General features: G+C 41.7%; 2 protein-coding genes across 2 annotated transcripts in view; one reads left to right on the forward strand and one right to left on the reverse strand.

Moving 5' to 3' along the window:
• The window catches only part of LOC134288243 (uncharacterized), a 70,122-nt gene extending 56,502 nt beyond the window's left edge, over window positions 1-13,620 (forward strand). Inside the window, exon 3 of the mRNA XM_062852423.1 lies at window positions 13,465-13,620. Within this exon, the coding sequence (XP_062708407.1) occupies window positions 13,465-13,620 (156 nt within the window). The remainder of the gene's footprint in view (window positions 1-13,464) is intronic.
• Window positions 13,621-16,333: 2,713 nt separating this feature from the next.
• Window positions 16,334-17,729, reverse strand: LOC109428530 (octopamine receptor Oamb-like). Its single transcript, XM_019704324.3, has one exon. The coding sequence runs from the start codon at window positions 17,727-17,729 to the stop codon at window positions 16,827-16,829; it is 903 nt and encodes a 300-aa protein (XP_019559869.2). The 3' UTR covers window positions 16,334-16,826.
• Between the last annotated feature and the right edge of the window lie 4,172 nt (window positions 17,730-21,901).

Raw genomic sequence — 21,901 nt, forward strand, 5'->3', positions numbered from 1 at the left:
TGATTTGCATTTGATATTACGAAAGAGCGATGTGTAGTTGTTCTAGATCTAGACTAATAGTTTATTTTTTTGCTCCTAGCTATCATGGATGAGAGCAAACCGTCGTTTCCTGTTGATTTTTTACCATTTGATTTGGCATGGCTGCCATAACATGTTACGTCTTTATAGGTTTGTAATACTGGAGTCATTCTATTGGATTTGTGTTAATTTCTAGGTACCGCATCCAAACAAAGCTCAATTTCCGTCCGAAAAAATAACACTCATTTACTAGTTGTATTCCAATCTTTATAATAAAGCCTTCGAATACTATATGTCATTGTAACTTTTAACAGTTAAACTACAGACAAGCTGAATTAACTGAGAATAAATTGCACCCAAAAACATCGTCATAGAAGCATAACCAATTACCCAATTCTAATCAAAAATTTTTAGCCAATAGATAACCTTCTATTTCCAATTTTTCACGCTAACGTTTGAATTATTAGTTTTAGTTTGTGCAGATTAGTGAGGGTCTAATTAAAAAGTGTTCAAATGAGATGCGGTCAAACCAGCGGGGGTAGACGGTGCCGCACCGTCAAATGTCAAAATGGTTCGCCATGTTATCCCAAATTAACAGTCGGATGAAGTTCACGTTCATTTTACGTCAGTTGACGGTTAGTTGACACTGTCAGGCGTTGCAGTTATCGGATTTTCGTTCGCTAAGTGAAACGTAAACATATTGCAGTTATCGAACGTCTACTGTACTCCATAAAATATATACCATCTTGAATTTTAGGACGCCGTCTTGGATTATGGGTCGCCATCTTTGATTTTGAGCCGCGATATTGCATATTCTGGTCATCGTTTTTGGACACCGAACATCTTATATTTAACAAGTTTACCCATATTTCATGGTTTTAGAACCTTAAACTTATCAATCTGCTGCTATCTTGAATTTTGAGCCACCATCTTGTATATTCTGGTTTCCATGTTGGACTCCAGACATCTCCATAGCAAATATACATATGTTGCATGGCTTAAGAGCCTAAAACTTCTTGCAACAACCTCCCTTGGATTTTGGATCACCATCTTCAATATTCTGGTTCCCATTTATGGCCTCCGCATATCTTCCCTATACAAAATATACCCATATTGCATGGTTTTAGAGCCTAAACTCCTTAAAACAGTCTAAAACTCCTTTAAAACGACCACCTCTTCTAATTATAGGTCGCCATCTTGGATTTCAGGTCGCCATCTTGAAATTTTTACAGACCTTTTGGCTTAGGGGTTTCCATTGATGATTTCCGCATAAAAATCGTCGTAATTTGATGAGTCACATGATAAAATATTGCTCAGTTCACCAGTTCACCGGTGCTGGTCTGAATCACTAAAATGGCAATATATCCGGAACGCCTTGACCGATCTACACCGTTTCCAATTGCAAACAATGCGGTAAAATTCCGGTTCGATTCGGGCAATGATACGTAATATTGTCCAATGGGAAGTGCCTAAATAGTGAGTTAACTTTTTTGCGCACAGACATACATACATACACACATACATACAACATCTCTATTCGTCGAACTGAGATGCTTGGTATTTGTGACTCGATTCTCCGAGCTTTCTATCGATTTTTTTTTTTGAATGAACATATAGCCTTTCAGTACACTTTTGTGTACGACAAAGGTCAATTTTTAATTTTTAGGTTGACACTGCCCAAGCCACAGATTTTATGGAACAAATCAAATGAATTAATATTTGTTATAGGACCATGTACTGCGGATTTACTTCAATAAAAGATGACTGAATTCGCTTGCAATTTGATTCAGAATTTCAAGAAGCGTTTTTATATGTTTTGGTAATCAAGTACACTGGAACCTCTTTTCATGACCTGACTGGGCGTGCATAAATTAAATGGAAAGTTTGTCTATTAATTTAGTTAGGTTGTAATGAGAAAATTTAGTTCGTTAGAACAGGTTTTGCTCCTGGGCATTTGAGCAGAGGACAAAGGGTGTTTCCAGGAAATTCTCAGAGAGTCTAAAAGAAAGGGGCTCCAAGGGGCTTCGAGGGGTTGTTTCAAAGGAGTACATGAGCTTTTTATGGGTGTTCCGACAGGTTTCTTTGAACCTCCAGTTAGACTACGGGGTAACGAGGGTAACACTATGACATCGGCGGCCAGTTGGTGTTAATTGGAGAGAATAAAAGGAGCTTGCAGGGGCGTTTTAGTGGGCCCCAAGCGATTTCAGGGGATACTAGGAGATCGCATAAACGTGTCAAAGAGGTCTCAAGTGATTTCAAGGGGGTACCAGGAGATCTCAGGGGCGTTACAGGCGACCCCAACGGGCTTCAGAGTGGTACCTGGAGGTCTTAGGGGCATTTCAGGGGGTTTTCAGAGGCCTTCTAGGGAATCCATGTGACCTCAAGGGCGCTTCAAGGCGTACCAGGGGTGTATCAGGGGGTTTAAGGAGGTAACAGGAGATCGCAGGGGCGTTTCAAAGAGGCTCCATGAAGACTAAAGGGCGCTTTAGAGGAGTTCAGGAAGCTTAAGAGGCGTTTAAGGGAGTCTGATGGTCGTAGCACATGGTCTTAGAGGGTTCCAGGGGATCTCGAGGGTGCTTCATGAGTCTCAGGGGCATCTTAGAGGGAGTTCCAGTAGATCTCAGGGGCGTTTCAAGGAGGCTAAAGGAGGTACCAAGGGTGCTTCAGTGAGTCACAGGACCCAAGTAACAATTACAGCTGAATAACAGCTCATTCAGCCAAAGTTTTCGAAACTAGGGTTAATCTTTCAGGACGCGCGCCTGTTGGATACCAACACCGCGTTCACGCTGTACGTAGTGAGCGAGGTTTTTGGTGGTGTTGTATTTTTCACAACGGCGCGCGTCCGTAACGAAACTGGAGGAATTTCATCCATTTTGGGTTTTTGCGTATTTTGTAAAATAGAGGAGAAATATTTTAAAAATCGATTATCATTAACATGTAGAGTAGAGGAAGAATCAAGGTATCTCCTGATTTTTTTTTCCTGGTAGAATATGTTTTTCGTTAAAAATTAAAAAATGACTTACAGTTTTGCCTTAAGAGTGACTTATTTATCTGTTGTACTGCAACAATGTTTGCTGGGGAGCGTATCAGGAAGCTTCTAGAGTGTCTCGTGGATATTTCTCAGGAGGTTTCACGGCAATTCCAGAGGTTCACGAGGGTGTTTAGGGGGTCACAGGGTAATCCCAGGTGGTTTTAAGGAATTCCAGTGGGCTTCACGTGACGCTTCAATAACCTCAGGGGGTTCCGTGGAAGCTCCAGAGGGTAACTTGATGATTTTGTGGCTAAATCGGTATCTTTCTACTCATAGTATAAGCACAGAGAACAGACGTCTATCTTTGCTTTCTGCCTTGTGTAAAACTTTGTAACGGTCATTTCGGAGTATGTGGTTATGCTCCCGTTGCGTGGCGCTAGCGTCCCATCACTTACATTGTTGTGTAGTCATTTTTGTTTCCAGTGCTCGCCGTTGTTGACCGTTTGGCGCTCGTGTCGCTTTGTGGGCTAGTGTATTTTAGCAATGAACACTGCCATCGTGGGGTCAAATCGACTTTATAAGTGGGGCAGTCTCCGTTGATGGCGTTGAGGTATACATAAATCCTTTACACACGATTTCGACGTATTTTTGTTCGAGCTTAAATGTCTGTTCTCTGTGGTATAAGGGAGTAGAGGTCAAAGTGGATAATGAAATGATAGATATGATAGAATTCGCTAGTTAGCGAACAAGTGTGAAAATTTTATAGTAGGTGAAATTAGGCAAGTAGGCCATGTATTGAACGAATACATCGAATGCGTGAAACTTCTGCCGTGCGACCTAGCGCTAACTAGCGAATTCTATCATATCTATCATTTCATCAAAATCATCAAGTTATTAATAGAATACGGTCGATAAATCAGTATGCTCCAGAGGGTTTCAGAGGCGTTTTAAGGGGGAACCAGGATATGTCAAGAGCGTTTCAAGTGGCCTCCCCAGGTAACAATTTGAAACTGTACAAACGATTTACCAACAATTTTAAAGCAGCCTTCATTTTTACAAAAGCTGAACACGAGAGGTACAATCCTTTATTTAGCTTCTAAACATCTAATTTTGATGATTTTAATCAACCTTTAGCTGATTTGAGGTTCATTGAAAGGCTGATTTGGGGCTTAATAAGCGTTTAATCAGCAATGAAATATATTTATTGTGGTTAAAAAATAATAAGTGTTTACTTTCGTAAGCTTTGGAATGCATAAATTAAACTATGGAAAACTGGGAATTGAACTCGGACCTCCTGATTCATAGTCACTCAACTTAGCATCTATACCACACACAATTGTATACATATGCTCGGAAACGAGAGCATTACTTGTTGTGTTGAATTACCAAGCACATAAATTGAACTAAGCCTGTACTGAGGCTGAAGAAGCTTAGTGGACTCAACCAAACATTGCTTAGCTCAGCTGCCAAAAACTATTTGGTTAAAGGTTGAACAACAGATGATAATTTCTGCATGTTGACGTATGTTGATGAAGCTGATGTATAATATTCCATTCAATTTAATTTTTTGCCATCTATGCATTGCTGATTAAAGAGGTTGGACAAGCCATACTTCAGATCAAAATTCAGATATCACTGTGTCCAGCCACTGACACCATTAACCAGCCAATGTTCAGCTAATACTCTCACTGTTCAGCATTGATTGTTACTTGGGCTTAGGGTGTTTCAGGTGGTACGATGTGGTCTCAGTGGTGTTTGAAGGGGTACCTCAGGAGATCTCAGCGAATTCTGGGGGAGCTCAGGGACGCTTCAAAGAGTCTCTGGGCGCTTGAGGGGGCTCCAGGGATTTCAAGGGAGTTGCAAGAGATGTCAGAGGCGTTTCATGAGTTCTCAGGGGGAATTCCGAGAGGTCTTTGAGATGCTTCAAAGGTTCTCAGGGGGTCCTAGGAAAGTTTAAGATGTTCTCAGGGACATTTCAGGGGTACCAGTAGATTTCAGGGGTGTTTCAAAAAGGTCTCAGGAGATCTCAGGGATATGTCAAGGGGGTCTCAGGGGTTTTCAGGAGTATCAGGTGGTTTCAAGGGCGCTTCAAGGGGTCTTAAGGTATTCCAGGGGGGCTTAGAGATGTTTAAATGATATCAGGAAGTTGCAGAGATGTTCCAAAGGAACTCAGGGGCTATCAAATGTTCTCAGGGGCGTTTCAAGGAAGTACCATGAGGTCTCTCGGGTGTTTCAGAGTTGTCTCAGAAGGGTTCAGAAAGGTTTCGAGGCGTCTCAGGTGAATTTCAGGGAGCCTTAGGAACGCTTTGAATGCTCTCAAGGAATTCCAGGTGTGGAGTTTGGGATTTCTCTGGGAAGGAATCACCCTTCACGGGCAGCACACACAACTTACCCAGGCTGACGTTGGTTCGCAAGTGGCAAGAGTGAACGCGGTTGGGTGACGCCTGGAGTTGTTGCTGCGCAAGCGGGGATGCTAACATTGTCTGCTTGACAGTTCGCATCACCTTCAAATGCGCTATATCGCCTGCTGTGATCATTCTCTTTATCACAGCTTTATTCAGTACATCTTATATCCCACACCAGGGAAGTTCAGAAAGGCTCAGGGGGGTTTCAGCGGGTCTCAGTGTGTTCCAAGGTCCCTCTCTTCTCGAAGTCATCCCTAACGGGCGTACCGCAAAAGTAAGGAAGAAAGAGAACTGAGTTTATAGTTGGACGAACCCCACATAACCCGAGGAACCACCTCTTGGGTATCTTAAAAAGATATTATATTACAAGATACAGATTGTCGCTCTCGTCGCTGTCCGCAACATCCCGGGCCACGTCTGTCAAAAGATTTGTTTACAACACGATCAGCTGCTGGCGATGGAAGGCTAACATGTGAAAGCGTCTGATATAGAATATTTCAATATCCATAGGGGAGACTGAGGTGACTTGATCCCTGGGGAGACTTGTTCCCCCCATATTTGTTCGGAATCAAAAACATTTTTCTTCTAGCATAATTTTTCCAAAACTACTCCTGGAAAAACGACCATGTTTTGGCTATAAGTGATTTCGATTGTACATTGCATTATTTTTTAACGGCTGATGGTTTGTTTTCAGTCCTTCAGAAATCTTTTAGGCGATTCGGAAAAATCTCAATAACTTTGTGAAAACTGAACCAAATCGTGTCAAATTTTCACAGTACATAGTTTGAATAAAATACTTTCAAACTTATTTATCCAAATAAGGCTGTCGTTAACACATTTTAATTAATTCAGCTTAGTTTACACAACAGCGACATGGGGAGACTTGATCCCTCGAGGATTACATACACATTATACATGTGAAAAATAAAATTCTATTCGGAAGCCTCTATTTACTTGGAATTCTAGTCTATTCAACGATAAAATGTGTCGGATAATTATAACTTTAGTACAAACCAAGAAAAGAGGGATCAAGTCTCCCCATTTTGAAAATACGGCATATCCTTAACAATTTAAGGAAATCTTACAATTCCAAACACTCCATATTCATCGAAAATACAAGAAAACTCGAAAAGAAAATGAATAGGAAGACTCTGGGATTATTTTCCCTTTAAATAAACCATGTGCTCAAAGGGGGATCAAGTGTCACCCATTTTTGAAAAATGCATCATAAGACATGGCTTCATAAAAACACAGTTTTGAAAACTTTAACAATAATTTCAAGGCCTTTTGTTGTGTATTAAATTGCAATAGATGTTTACCTGCCATTTTGTACGGAAATCGGATCTAGTTTTGTGTTTTTCTTAAAGTTTCAGGTAAATTAAGAAAAAGGGATCAAGTCTCCCCAGTCTCCCCTACTAAGTGACAAAATCTTATGAAATATCAATACTAAAATTGATATTACTATTACTAAATTGATGCTTAACCTTTTAGAGCCGATTTTTTTCGCCGCTGTCGACGCAACCTCGCTGGTGTCGAACACGTTTGTTATGCTCGATTTCATCGCTGGGGTCATATATGACCCCTCCGGCTCCAAAGGGTTAAAGTAATCTGAACCGAGTATCAACCATATGTTTTTCATTTGATCGTTAAACCACTATTTAATGAAAAATTAGTTTGCATATTTATGGGGGTCTCCAGTTAAACTAGTGGTTAAGGCGATGGATCGCCAATCCGGAGACGGGTGGTGCGATTCCCGTTCCGGTCAGGAAAATTTTCTCGGCTTCCTGGGCATAGTGTATCATTGAACTTGCCTCACAATATATTAAATTGGAAATGCTCAAAGAACACTAAGTAAGAGCGCGGCAAGCCAAGTTCCAGACATGAGCCATTAAGAAGAAGAAGAAGTATTATGAAACTTGAAATCCACTTGTGCGAAAAAGTATGTTAGGGTATAAACAAATCTTGAGATAGAAACATTGTCGTCAATGATCAGCATAATCAACCCAAGCAACCAAAAGTTCGGATAAAACAGCATGTTTCGGCTTAATCAGCTATTCGAATGAAAATGAATAGCGTTCTTTACAGCTCACTTTTAACCGAACTTGAGTTCACAAAAAGTACACTTATGTCGCTGAAAGGAGCGCTATCTCACGCTCATGGCGCTCGCATCGTTTTTTGCTCCTGTTTGACGTTTTCTCACTACCGCCATCTACTCAGTGGGTTTGCGAAACACAGCGTATTGCGTGGATTTCTAGTAAGTACGTTGAAATATAATAGTGAAACAAAGTGTATTTGTGAAATTAATACAAGCTGTGGCTGCTGAGCTCGTTTGCCGAGTGATTTAATTGAATGTGAACTTCTCCCGAGCTCCGCTGTCTCCGAAGTTCATGTAAGGTTCACTTTTGGTAATCGTCATCCTTCGTCACAGTTAATTCCATGCTGCAGTTTCTTCAATACTCCTTCCGATTCACTAGATGATTGCTAGCACCGGAGTCCAGCTTTACCCTTGGCTTTACCTTGTTACCCTTCTTGTGACATCGATGAAATTTCCACTGGAACTTCCATGACTCATTTCGTTGTCGATTCCACGGCATTTGAATGCTCCCAACAAACGTCAATGAATCGTCGTTTTCCTCATTGGCGAATCTAGCCTTTTCTTTTTTCACTCATCCTCCTTCATAAACAAGAGAAAGAGCGGGATGCAAAGGGATGCCGCGGAACCTCTTTACATCCTTTTCTTTCTTCTGTTTGTTAAGAAGAGTGAGCAAGAAAAAGCTAGATTCGCCAATGGTTGTCCTCCCCCTCTTGCTCAAGTCTTCCAGTAGCAGATCTGTCTTTTTCGAAGATCCTGCAAATGCAGCCGCCTACTCCTGGTATCAAGCTAGTAAAAACTGCCTCTCTGAGCCCATAACCTCTTAAAGGTAGAGAATAACGCAGTGTTTGAACTAGAAGTAGGGTAAGAAATCAAACTTTGAACTAGTCAAATTGTAATCTTAATTTGAACCATTTCAAAATTCATTAAAACGACGTAGTTTTCAGGCAAATATTGTACCGAAAAAGATGTTAAACAGCTTTCCGTAATATAACCTGATAACATGGACTATAAAAGCATTGAAAAATCGTTTTTGTCATAGAAAACAGGCAATTGAAAAATCACTGTGATTTAACCCATTTCCCCCAAGAAAAAGCACATTTTCGGTGCACTCGTACAGCTCATGCGCATTGTATCACACGCAATATGTGAACACGTCAAATGAAAGCTTATTTATCGTAGAATCGACCAACCGAATAATATTCCGCAATATTTCTCATAAAATTATCAAATTTAAGTGATTCTTACTTGGAGAATGTTATCTTAAGTTGAACCATTTGTAATCTAAATTTGAACTAGTAAACGGGGGTGAGCTTCTAGTGGTGGCCTGCAGATTGCGCTAGTGGTTGCTTTGTTTACTCTTGGGGGATGGAAAAATCCAAATTTAGTTTCCAAATTCCTAAAGAATTTTGAACATTCTGAGTTGAGATTCCACTGCCTAATGAAAAATAGGTATGAGAATTATCAGATTCAAGTGAATTTTCATTGTTTAGCATGGAATTGGCTGTTTTGTGAGTTGCTCGAGCTGCTGCCGCCAGTAGTTCAAATTAAGATTAAAATTGGTTCAAATTAAGATTAAAATCATTGTTGATGAAAAATCGAATATTTCAATGAAATTCGGTGCAAATACAAACTTTTTACCATTTAACAGAAAGCTTATACCCGTGGCTTTCATGTACATACGATTTTGCCGTAGTAAATTATTTCCATGTGGGAGAAAAAAATCACTTAAAATTTGCACTGCTTCAGAAAGCCGCAATTTGGTTCAAATTTTGATTACCTACCCTAACTTATATTACAGGACGGAGTTGAAAGAATGGACAAAAACTTTCATGTGTTGACGTTTGTCTTCTTCTTCTTCACCGTTCGGCGCCAGTTATGTTTTACGTCGACTGGGTCTAGGAGCTAAGCCTTAAATTCCGACGCCCCAGGGAGACAGCCACCTACACAGACAGGACCCTACATATCGAACCCATCAACACATGGGCCGGGACCTATGGCTTTACTTCCTACACTGAACGGCAGCTTGCGGTGAAAATTACTATTCTGAGGGTCAATTTAAGTACACAACGCCACTAAATTTGTGCAGACTGAGTTTCGTTTTAATTCAACAGAATTATGTTTTTTATTTTACCATGGACTCGATTTTCAATTAAAAAAGTTTCAGTTGGCTACCGGATTCGAACCAAGAACCTTGACATCACCGGGCCCGCAGCTACCACTCGGCTATCGAACTGGTTGATGTAAGAAGAAACAAAACGCACACAAGCAAGGTTGCGACCATTCATTTGCAAAGATTTACATTCATTTGCTATTATCTCAGTTCATAAGCATGCTATCGAAAAACAATGTATGGATGAATTGAACCTTGTAATTTTATCTGAATGTTTGCCGAATAACATTGGGGTCGCACACGCATACTAAAGTCGTGAGCGAGCTGTGAAGGCAACTCTCCACGCGGTGAATGTAAAGTAACTGCGTACTGCGATCGAAGAAAAAGGATTTCTTGGGCGATTCACGCAAGGAATTTCCCATGCATCAAGATAGGCCGAGAAATTCCTTCTGAACTGCAAATAGCCCTATAAGCAGCGACAAAGAAGAGAACTGTCGCTCTAAAGAGGCACAAAACAAGCAACAAAGAAGGCATGGCGATTACTCAGTATCCCAACATGTAACAGATAATGTTATAGAGGAATAGCCTGAAGCCAGCTATTTGATCAAAGAAGCCAGCTGTTTGTCAGTTTTCCGATCGTCCAAGTATGCATCATGTTCGGAGATCGAGTTGTTGTTCCAGTTCGTTTTCGGAAACGCATTCTTCAACAGCTTCAAAGAGGTAGGCCACCCTGCAATGGACCGGATGAAGTCACTTGCAAGAAGTTTCGTCTACTGGACCAAGACTGATGATGACATCGAAGGACTTGTCCGGTGCTGTAGATCATGTGCTTAAGCTGCCAAGTCACTTCGCAAAACGGATTTGGAATCGTGGCCTATCCTATCAAAGCCGTGTGGAAGAGTGAACATCGATTATGCTGGCCCGATTGACGGTTGATACTACTTTCCGGTAATCGACGCTTTCTCAAAATGGCCACCACATCAGCGACGCTGGATATACTACAGGAAATCTCTGCAAGATTTGGTAATCCAAGGACACTCGTTTCAGACAACGGAACGCAATTTGTTAGCGCTCGGTTCAAGCAGTTTTGTGCTGAGAATGTAATACCCAAGGTAATAACGCACTTGACAATTGCACCATACCATCCGCAGTCTAATGCACTAGCGTGCGCAGCCTTTACTTTTTTCTCGCTCATTCTCTTTGATACACACAAGAACGAGCGAGATAAAAGATGGGGCAGATTGCCCGCTCTATTATCTTTCTCTTTCTCGCGTTTGTTTACGAGAGTGAGTGAGAAAAAAGAAAAAGCTGCGCACGCTAGAGGTCTATTGGACAGGCTGAGCGCTTCGTGGACATCCTTAAGAGGAGACTCAAGAAGCTTCGTGAAGGAGGAAAATCCACGACGTTTCAGCATCTCCAAACTTCCCTGTCCGTCTACCGGTCGACCCCGAATCGAAGTGCTAATGGCAAGTCTCCGGCAGAGCTAAGAGAAGTGAAGTAGAGTAAGACGTCTGTTTGTCTGTGGTTTACTATTTAGTAGCTTCAGTCACAGAGAATAGACATCCAGGCTAGAACAAATTCTATTCAGAAAGTTGTGTAAGGATTTGAATCTTTACTTGAGTAAGGTTGCAAACCAATACACGATGAAAACATTAACGCCGCCAAACACCATATTGCCACAGTCAGTGGTGAATTAAAACATTTCAAGTGGTGAATTAAATTAGTATGGGAAATTAACCGATTGCAGCGCCACGATGTTGCCACTTGTGTTTCCGATTTCAAATGGCCGTTAAATTCCTTACACAGTTTCGGAACTGGACTTGGATGTCTGTTCTCTGTGCTTCAGTCTTGATCGCTTCGTGTCCAAGTTAGTAATGACGATCTCTGAATCTGTTGTCATCCTTTTATAAGCCACGGAGACGGTCTGTCGTGTTGCGGTTGCTAACGACGTTGTTGATCCGGGTTGCATTGGTGGCTGCGATCTTACACTCATCCTTTTTGTTGCAGGCGCTAGACGCGAACAAGTTGAATGAGCCATTTTACGAAGTGACAACAATGTTGATGATGATGTTGATTTTCACGGGTTATTGGACGCTACCTCCTTTCAAAATTCATTCATAAAATCGGCTCATAAAATGGACAATATGTAGTAGGCAGGTACCTAACTGAGTGTCGCGGACTGACTCAAAATGCTCTCTCATCGGGAGCCAAACATCGTGTTACGGAAGTAACAAGATCGAATTGCATCCGGTTTTTTAAATCGTTTATTCCACAGGAACGGTTAAAAAATTCCTACAATAATAGATATTTAATTAGGATAATTAGGATAATTGTTTTAGATTTAACCTACGTTTCGTGAGTTCAGCCAGATTACTTATCCGTGTCTTGTTCCCGGATTATTTGGAGTGCTTGACAAACAGGCGAATGTTTTACAGTACTGCGGAACTTTTGGCTAACTGTTTAAACAAGTAGTTTTAGTTGTAATTGTTTGTAACATAAGCAATATGTTTACCTGAATGTTGACAGCGCTTGTCCTGATTATTGCATAATCATTCTATTAGTCTAACCCTAATTCACTGTAGCAAACCTAATTGAGAGTTCAAGATGTTTTAGAAGAAAAAATGAATAGAAAACTTATTTTATACCTACTATTTTAGGCTTAGATAACAACAAATTGAATTTTAGTGTTTTAATTAGGATATTTAAAGTGCTTTATCTAGTTTAAGAATTCACGTTGTCTTCAGACGTAGTTCGTAGTTCAATTTCTCAGCTTTTTTTTCCCTTCTTCTCATTCTGGCTCTTCTGACAATCGCCGTTGACAGTCGTACTGTTTTGGCGCAAGGTCATCCAATTTACGGTATAGTAGGTGCGGCGTCGCACAATGGGCGTGCGCAACACATCGGGAGCCAAACATTGAAGAAGGAGGTTATGTTAAACCTTGTTGAACCTGTGTGATTGATTGAAGAGTATTGTTATCTAAGTGCGGCGGATATAATCAAAACTGTTGTCACGATATCTCCATTTGCCGCTATCAATCCGTTGGAAAGCGAGGAGAAGGATAAACATTGTTTTGAGCCTATTTTAGCTAATTTTGTTACAAGTATCCATCAAAATTTCCATCGCGAATGGAAAATAATAAACTTTGAACCAAAGAACAAAATCGGAATAATGGTGGATTGATCATGTTTACCATTTCCGAACAGCGTCGCGACGGCGTGTTTGACAACCGCGCTGAGAGAGGTGGTTGCAAGAAAATTGAACGCTCGTGCGTGTTTACATGCTGTGTGCCGGGAGTTTGTAGGTGTGTGTTAGCTAGCTTGAAAAATAAAACCGTTTCTATTCGCACCACCTAGGTACCTAAGTACAGCATGACTAGTATTGGGCGATTATGTTTTCATGACGATGTTTTAACTGAAGGTCCCATTAGACATGACAAATATTTGGCCAAACAAGCCCAACAAATGACCAACACAACGTAAATCATGGCAACCTCGGATGAATGTCGGACTACCATGGCAAATATTTGTCATTATGACAAACAGTGTAATGGCCCCTTGAATATTGTTCTAATTGTTCTAATAACTTTTGAAAGTGAATTTCCCAGAGGCAAGAATTGAACGCAGAAACAACAAAAATGTAAAAATTTTGCTATCGCACAGTTTGTTCAAAGTATTTCTACACTTTTTGCTCAGCTTTGCAAATCTGTTGCTTCAACTGACTTTTATTGCTAGTTTGAAAAAGTTCATAGAAAAAATCAACTACAAGTTCAATCAACGGAATACTCACCACGCGGAATGGCTTTCATCGGGCGGCGCCCCGATGTATGCCATACGCGAAACAACCACGCACCACCAAACACAATCAGCGCGTGGCGTATACGGTGAATGTGATGGCTCGTTTCCAACGGCAAGCGATGGATGGAGCTCACAGCCCACCTCTACCATCGACCGCATCAAAGTCGGCTATTCATTCGAACCATGCTGCAGCAACGCAACAACCCGCCCTTTTCGATGGTGATTAATGGCGAAACAATACTGGCCAACTACGATGAGCGGAGCGCGTAATCGCGTGTGGGTTGCTTGATGTCTAAAATTTCCAATTCGATCCATCAAAAAGCACTTGAAAGGGCATATGTAACGTTCACCGGTGATATCGTTGTAGCTGGGTGATGGAAAAACAATTCTCAGTTTTCAAGTGAAACTCTGAAATCAACAAAAAAGAACGTTTGGTTCGGTTTAACTGACCTTGCTATGTCTCCACTTTTCTTCCTCTCGCTCGAGTCTTTGACATAGTTTCTTGGGAAACATTGGAGCTAACCTACATAGGGTATTGGTTCCCTTATTAAGCATGTGGCTCCCATTTTCATCCTACGAAAAACAAAGGATTGAAGCGCTGTTTGTTTTGTTTCTTATTTTTGTATTTTTTGTTAGAAGTGAGCACCCATGAAAACAAAAAGAACGGAATCAATCGGTGCCGTAATCGCTTGTTTTCGAATAGGATTAAAATGGGAGCGTGAGATTACTGATGGCACACATCCCCTAGGTACATTAACATTGCATTTGGAGTTTCAAACTATTCTACTTTCCTAGTTTTTTGTTTTGTTTTCACTACTCTTGTTTTGTCTTATTCATGAGTCTTTGCCTGGCGCTTCCTATCGCCTGTACTCCTTTTCTCTCTCTCCCAGTAGGCGGTAAACTCTCCTCATGGCTAACTTTGTTTCCGGTTTTAGTTCATAAAATTATTACCCGTATTCGATTGTTTATTTACACTGTTGTTACTTGGCGAGGGACGCGACGCGACAGACAAAGCTAGCGTCTGGCAGCTGCCTGCCGCTTCTCTTCACTGGTTTTTATGGATTTATGTTTGTGTTTGTTCAGAGCTATTGTTTGCCCTGTCGTCGTCATCGTCGGATTCAATTCATCTTGATGACTCTTGTTTGTAGCTTTTCGGCGCTGCTTGTTTACGAAACAGTGTGTTGTTTGCTCTACGCACTTAGGAAGTTCATTTTCAGTAGCAGCCGGGAGCGGGGTTTAATTGTTTTGGAAGGAGAATGCTTGAACGTGTTTAGTGGGCGGAGAAGTCGAACTCTTTTGTGATTTTCGATAGAATTGTTTCGGGGAAACACTTATCAGAAAATGGAGAACTTGACATCGTATTGTCATACGATTGTTTCTGTGATTTTGACAGTTAAAGCACAGACAAACAGACATATTACTTAGAAGAAAATTGCTTCAAAAACATCGTTTTGCATCTCACTAGCACCCTCTATAATGCTCAGTCCGAAGCATTCATTTGCAGGTGTTGCTTCCCTCGGCTCGATGTAACAATTTTGCAGGTGACGACTCCCCCGTGGCGTCATCCATTCAAAAAACATGAATGAAGGTTCATGACTGAGTCATTTTATGTAAACATTGATCGGCGTCGCGTTCATTTCTCTTCAAAATTGAGAGGTGATGTAGGCACAGCAGCGCCACCATGACACATACGATCACAGTCCGAACCACACTTTATTTGCAAAATGACCGTTAAATCGTGCGAAGAATTCGATTTGAGTAGTATGTCTGTTTGTCTGTGGTTAAAGCTCAGACCAAGGCTCAGACCCCAGGGTGAACCAAACGTCAAATCCACTTTTTCTTTTCATAGAGGCTCTATGGAAAGAAAAAGTGGCTTTGATATTTGGTGCATCCAAGGGCGCTCCCATTGACTTATCCACCGATGAACCGAATTCATCGCGGTCCGAGAATTTTGACACTAGAGCGGGGCCGTTTCCAATCAGAATTGGACGATTCTGATTGGAACAGACCCCGCTCTAGTACCAAAATTCTCGGACCGCGATGAATTTGGTTCATCGGTGGATAAGTCCATATGGACTTATTCACCAATGAACCGAATTCATCGCGGTCCGAGAATTTTGACACTAGAGCGGGGCCATTCCCAATCAGAATTGTTCAGTTCTGATTGGAAATCGTTCAATTCTGATTGGAAGCGGCCCCGCTCTAGTGTCAAAATTCGCGGACCGCGATGAATTAGTTCATCGGTGGATAAGTCCATGCTTTGGACTTGGGTTTACGTTGGTAAACTGAATTCACTCGGATCGAACAAGCTCCTGATTGGTTGCTGAAGATGTGTGCCCCTCTCTAGTATAAAACTACTCGTACCGAGTGAATTTAGTTTAACGGATTTATCCATCATTGAACCAAATTAACTCGGTCCGAGAATTTTGACACTACAGCGGGGCCATTTCCAACCAGAATCGCCTAATTCAGATTGGAAATTCCTCGCTCTAGTGTCAACATTCTCGGACCGAGTGAATTTGGTTCATCAGTGAATCAGTCCGCAATAGACGAGTGCACCGATGAACTGAATTCATTGCGATCCGAGAATTGTGACACTAGAGCGGGGCCATTCCCAATCAGAATTGTTCAATTCTGATTGGAAATCGTGCACTTCTGATTGGAACGACCCCGCTCTAGTGTCAAAATTCTCGGACCGCGATGAATTCATTTCATCGGTGCACTCGTCTATTGACCTTCGCACGAGTTCACTAATTGGATGATTGAGCGGTATGGACTTATCCACCGATGAACCAAATTCATCGCGGTCCGAGAATTTTGACACTAGAGCGGGGTCTGTTCCAATCAGAATCGTCCAATTCTGATTGGAACGGCCCCGCTCTAGTGTCAAAATTCTCGGACCGCGATGAATTCGGTTCATCGGTGGATAAGTCCATTGTGTTAACAGAAAATGAACTCGTAGTCAATACACATGTTCACTGGTTGAACTTTTGAGCGAAGCCATTCGCTCAAATGAAATGAGTTTATTTTACGAACTGTCACAAAAGTGCAGCAGTCTCCTACCCCAAAACGATCAAATATCCACCCTGGTTAAGCTGCTCCCTCCCACGCTGCCTTCCCTCGCATTGTCCGACCCCCTCGCCAGTCCATCATCTCCACCATACCTACCACTTCCGCTGCTTCCGTACCCGGTGAACCCCGGACTCTCCATCACCAACGGATGGCAGATGTCATAGACCGGCGCTCGGCTGACAATTCCTCTCGACGCCGCCGCCGTATCCGTAGTAGGCGACGTGCCACTACTCCTTGTAGTCGCCGTTGCCATGGTTCCACCCGCCACCGACGGCGAAGCATTGGTAATGCTGTTGCTGCGGCGTCCCCGCACGCCCAGCCCAGGACTAGAATTCGAACTGACGCTCGGGCCAAACGATCGTCATCTGCTGTCGGACAGATCTCCGACCGGGTCACTGTCATCGCCGATGGATTGCGCAGCCGCCGACGGCGATATGCTCGGGGTCCGCGCTCCGTGCATCCGGATCTGAGACATATCCGACCCGCGGCGGCTAGCCGGTCGAGGGATCGCCTCCGCCGAGCAGAAGCACCGGCAGATCAGTCGCTTGAACGCGAACCGGAAGTCCTTGGAAAACAGGGCGTAGATCATCGGGTTGATGGCCGAGTTGCAGTACCCGATCCAGAACACGATCGAGAACAGCAGATCGTTGATGCAGTTGTCGCAGAAGGGCCTTATCAGGTACATGGTGAAGAACGGAAGCCAACACAGGATGAACAACCCGACGATAATGGCCAACGTCTTGGCCGCCTTGGTTTCCATCCGGAAGCGCTTGACCTGTGCTTTTATGTTACGCTTACCCATTCGCTTGCTGGACCGCGGCGACAGGAGGCTCCGTCCCTGCCCGTCCACCGTCAGATACTGACCACTGCCGCTCTGCTCCTTGGAAGGCCTCCGGAAGATGTGCGACGCGTTGTGCTCTCGGCCTCCATTCGAGGAGTAGTGCACTGCATACAGAAGCTTACTCCCCTCTCCAGCCGAGGAACTCTGGTTCAAATTCTCCGTCGAGGGGTAGGATACGGAGATTTTGATCTTCTCGTGGTTCTTGCAGCGGGTCATGTACCGCGATAGGCGTTCCGGCGAGGCACTGCCCAGGCTGGTGGTGGTACTGTGCGTGCTTCCGTTGCTGTGCGGTGACTCTTGGTGGCCTCCTACGGCTCCGAGGGCACCGGCTACGGCGCCTGGGGCACCGTGAGCACTGGCCGTTGAACCACGACCCCGATGGATCCGCAGCGTTAGTCGGTTGTCATCGAAACGGGTACCCATGCCTGTCAGAAAAGAGGGGCGGAGGACATGGAAGGAAAGAGAAGATTAGTTGATTGCATGGGTTAAGATATTGATGTCAGACAAGGCATTTCATGATTTAGGTTTCAATCCTACATGTGACTTCCCGGATAAAAACTTCCATACAAATACAATGCAAAACAATACAACTACAAAAAAGTACTGCCAACTGTGGTTTTTCTGATGAAACAAGAAAGTCCTAGCAATATGATAACATTACAGAGTATGGTTTAGCATGAGATTTGATCGAGCGTTCAACCTATGTATTGTATTGTAAAATTTTCATTAACGATACATCATATGGTGCATAACCATAGTTTATATTGATGTTTTTTTTTGTGTGATAACCACAAAAACTGTAGTATAGTGTAACAATACGGTGTATTGTATTTGTATTGGATGTTTTTACACGGGAAGATTTTTTAGCAACCGATCCAACTATAACTATCCGGATGATCTAGATTAAGGTGGAAGGAGTACTTCACATAAGTTACCTGAAAAATAACAATAGTTAACTGTCGGTTAAAGCAAACATCCTCACCTCACGTTGCACATTATTAGCACAGACAAACAAACGTAACACTCTGCGAAACGACTTGGCACATGCATTTAACGATCAATTCAAATTGTATTTGGTTTGCGCGATCCTTCCACCAGAGGCGCTAGTGTTCAATCGCTTTGACGTTTGCCAGTGTACACGTTGCTGAATGATGCAAACGAAAGTTACAGGCGATTTTTGTTGTAGTGTGCGTGTAAGACAATCGTCAAATCCAAATTCATAATGGCCGACAGTGTCTCGCGCGGTTACACCAACAGGTGGCAGTGTGCTCATGAAGAAGACACCGGGCTTCTTTTGAAACTTTTGATGAATTTCCTCTAAGAGTTACGTCTGTTTGTCTGTGTTATTAGACACAATACAATAGAAGTCAGCGAGAAATCATGCACATAAAGGGGATGCCAGAGTTAGTGCATATTTACATGAGATATCATGAAAAATTACGATACGATCGTGTAAATTTCCGCTAATAGTCGCGTAACCGGTTGGAGTCCATGATGGTTTACGCGATGGTTGGCGGAAATTTACACGATGGTGATGTAATTTTACATTATATCTCATGCAAAAGTACACTAACTCTAGCATTCCCTTTATGTGCATGGTTTCTCGCTGAATTTTAATTACATATTTTTTTCTGTGTGCAATGCTTTTTAACTGCAAGTCCGTTAAATGCAACAAATTTGCAGTTATCGCTCCACTATCCGTCAAAACGGTGCGCCGAGTTAGCCCAAATGAACAGTCGAATGAATTTTGCGTTCATTTAGCGTCAATTGATGGGTTGTTAACGCCTGCCTGACGTTGCAGTTATCAAATTTTGTTCGCTAAGTGAAACGTAAACATGTTGCAGTTATCGAACGTCTACTGTATATACATTTTATGTTTTCTTTTTGTTTGTAGAAAATATCTAAAAGCAACATCATTCAGTTTACAGAGCCGTCCGTAAATAATTTCCAAGAGTATCAAAATCATTCTTGGGTATCTAAATCGACTCGTCCGCAAATCCTTCGATCCTGATGGGTGTACCCTTCGAAGCGAAGACAGACAGACCCCGTGTCGATTCCCATTGTGTAAATATTGTGCGCAAACATGTTTCACCCATCCGACGACGACCGTTATACCTAGTATGGAGAAAGGAGAGTGTTAGATCGTAGAATAATAAAAACGCAAATCCGAACGATGACAAATCGGTCGACCGACGTTCGCCGACGCGTCCGTACCATAGTAGGCGTCTCCGTCCCGTAAGCAGATTGTCGCCTCTTTCTTTCTTCCGATCCAAGCAGGCGGAAACCCACGGCTGGTACACGGACGGACGGACGGATCATATTCATAAAAGGACCTCATTTCTTGGGTTCATTTTCCCCTCGGTATGTGTCTCGAGTCAGGATTTTCAATGGGGTTCTGAATTGGATTCAGGAATTTTTCCGAAACATGACATATCTGTCGTTCGATTTGAATAGGTCGAATATGCATAGGAATCAAAGCAAACATACGACCTATTCAAATCGAACGCCAGATATGCAGTGGCGTAGCTAGGAATTTGGGGGCCCGGTGCGGATCCAAATTTGTGCCCCCCCATGAAAATTCGAGATGTACACATTTTACAATGATAAATCTATCCTTCTGATCACGCCGTTGTATTTTGTACAAAACGTTGAAAAAAATCTCGACTTTTGTACTCAGCATTAGCGTGATACTGGTGGCCAACTTACTTACGGAAAGTGAAAACATATTTTCTGTAATCATTCAAGATTTTTTTCGGGGATTTCTTCAAGGATAAGAACATCCCGGAATGAGCGTAATATTTTTTTCTAAGAATTATGGAAAAGGAAGGAATTACATCAAGTAATCCTTTTAGGAATTCCTTCAAAGATTGCTTTCGTTTTCTTTGAAAAAAAAAACTAACTTGAAAAATAATTTCTCTTCAAGAATCGTTCAAGTGGTTAATGCAAGGGTGTCATTCTGTATTTCTTTAAACACTCCTTCAGGAATTCTTACAGTGTTGTCTACGAGGATGTTTTCAAAAGTACTTCAGAGTACCTCAAAAGATTCTTGCAAAGGCTTCAATGAGCATTTCTCGAAACATTTGTTCAGGAAGTCCACCAAGGATTTAAGATCAAAGAATTCTTTAGAAATCCTAGAAAAAAATCACAATTAAAATACTCCAATGATTTTTTTGGAACCAGATATTTTTCCAAGAAATTACATCGGAATTCCCAAATTCGGAAGAGAAAGTCCTTCTAGAATTTCTTCAAACATTCCTCCATGATTTCTATCAGAAGATCCTCTAAATATCCCTTAAATGATTTTTCCACGGAAGTCAAGCATTTCACCATAGATTTATCCACGAGTTTATCTTGGCATTTCCTCAAGCATTCATTACTCATCTTGGCGTTCCTTTGAAGATTTCTTAAGAATTTCTTCCAAAGATTCCTTTAGAAATTCCTTCAAGAATTACTGCAACACTTTTTTACGAAAAAATCTGCAAGGATTCTTCAAGGAGTTTCCCTAAAGTTTCATTGAGAGATTCATCCTACAAATCCTCCAAGAAATTTCCAAAGAATCCATAGGATAATAATTTTAAAAAAAAAACCTTCAAAGATCCCTACAGGAGTTCATGTAAGAAAATTCTTTAAGGTACTTCTGCTTCATTCCTTTGTTTTCAGATGGACGAAAACAGGAGCGTATATGACACATTCCACGCACTTCTACGCCAAGGGTGTGAAATTTCAAAATGATTGTTTTGCCCCAAACTTTCCAGCATATGAAAAAGAGTAGATTCAATCTTAGGAAAACCATTTGCTTTACTTAAAATTTGACTGGTAACGTGTTTAAATAGCTAGGTGAAGTAATAGCATGTTATGCAATAAAAATGAAATATTTCATTGATAATTCTCAAGTATGCCTGCTTGCATGTTAAAGTTCGAAAACATTATACCTATTTTTTTGTTAATGTAGTATAATAATGTATTTTTTATACACCCAAAGGAAATTTTTCATAAAAATGGGTTTTGATATGTTTTAAGCACTTTTTGCAATAGCCGCAATTTAATGGTGTCCCGTTACGAAAATAGCACATTTGTTGTAATAACGAATTTATTACGAACTTTAGCAAAATGATTTTCAGGATTCTCTTAGTACTCGTGGAGACCTTTCTTCCAACACATGGGTTGCCTTGATTGACGCGTTATCTTAGGCGTTACAATGGGTACGTAGACATGGTGTCCCGTTACGGAAATATGAAAGACATTCATAAGTGAATGAAGATGTTTGGTTTCATCAAATATTTATCCGAAAATCTGTACACATGATCAAATGATATTAAAGGGTGTATATATTTTCATTATCCTTCTTGGTGTAACGCTCCTGCTGGAACAAAACCCGCTTCTCAGCTCTCTACGAAAACTACGTAAACAAAGAGCAGGTATTCTGGTGGATCAGTATAACAAGTGATATTTTATTAAGTTTCGTGGTGACAGCATACTCTTTAGATGCTATAGCCTTTTTACCATGTCCTATGAATTACCACCATGATGTAGAAAAAGGTTTTTGGAATCTCACAACGTTCAAAACTTGAAGATCCCGAAGTGATGGTTGGCAT

Source organism: Aedes albopictus, chromosome 1 (genome assembly GCF_035046485.1).
Source record: "Aedes albopictus strain Foshan chromosome 1, AalbF5, whole genome shotgun sequence".
Taxonomy (NCBI): Eukaryota; Metazoa; Arthropoda; class Insecta; order Diptera; family Culicidae; genus Aedes; species Aedes albopictus.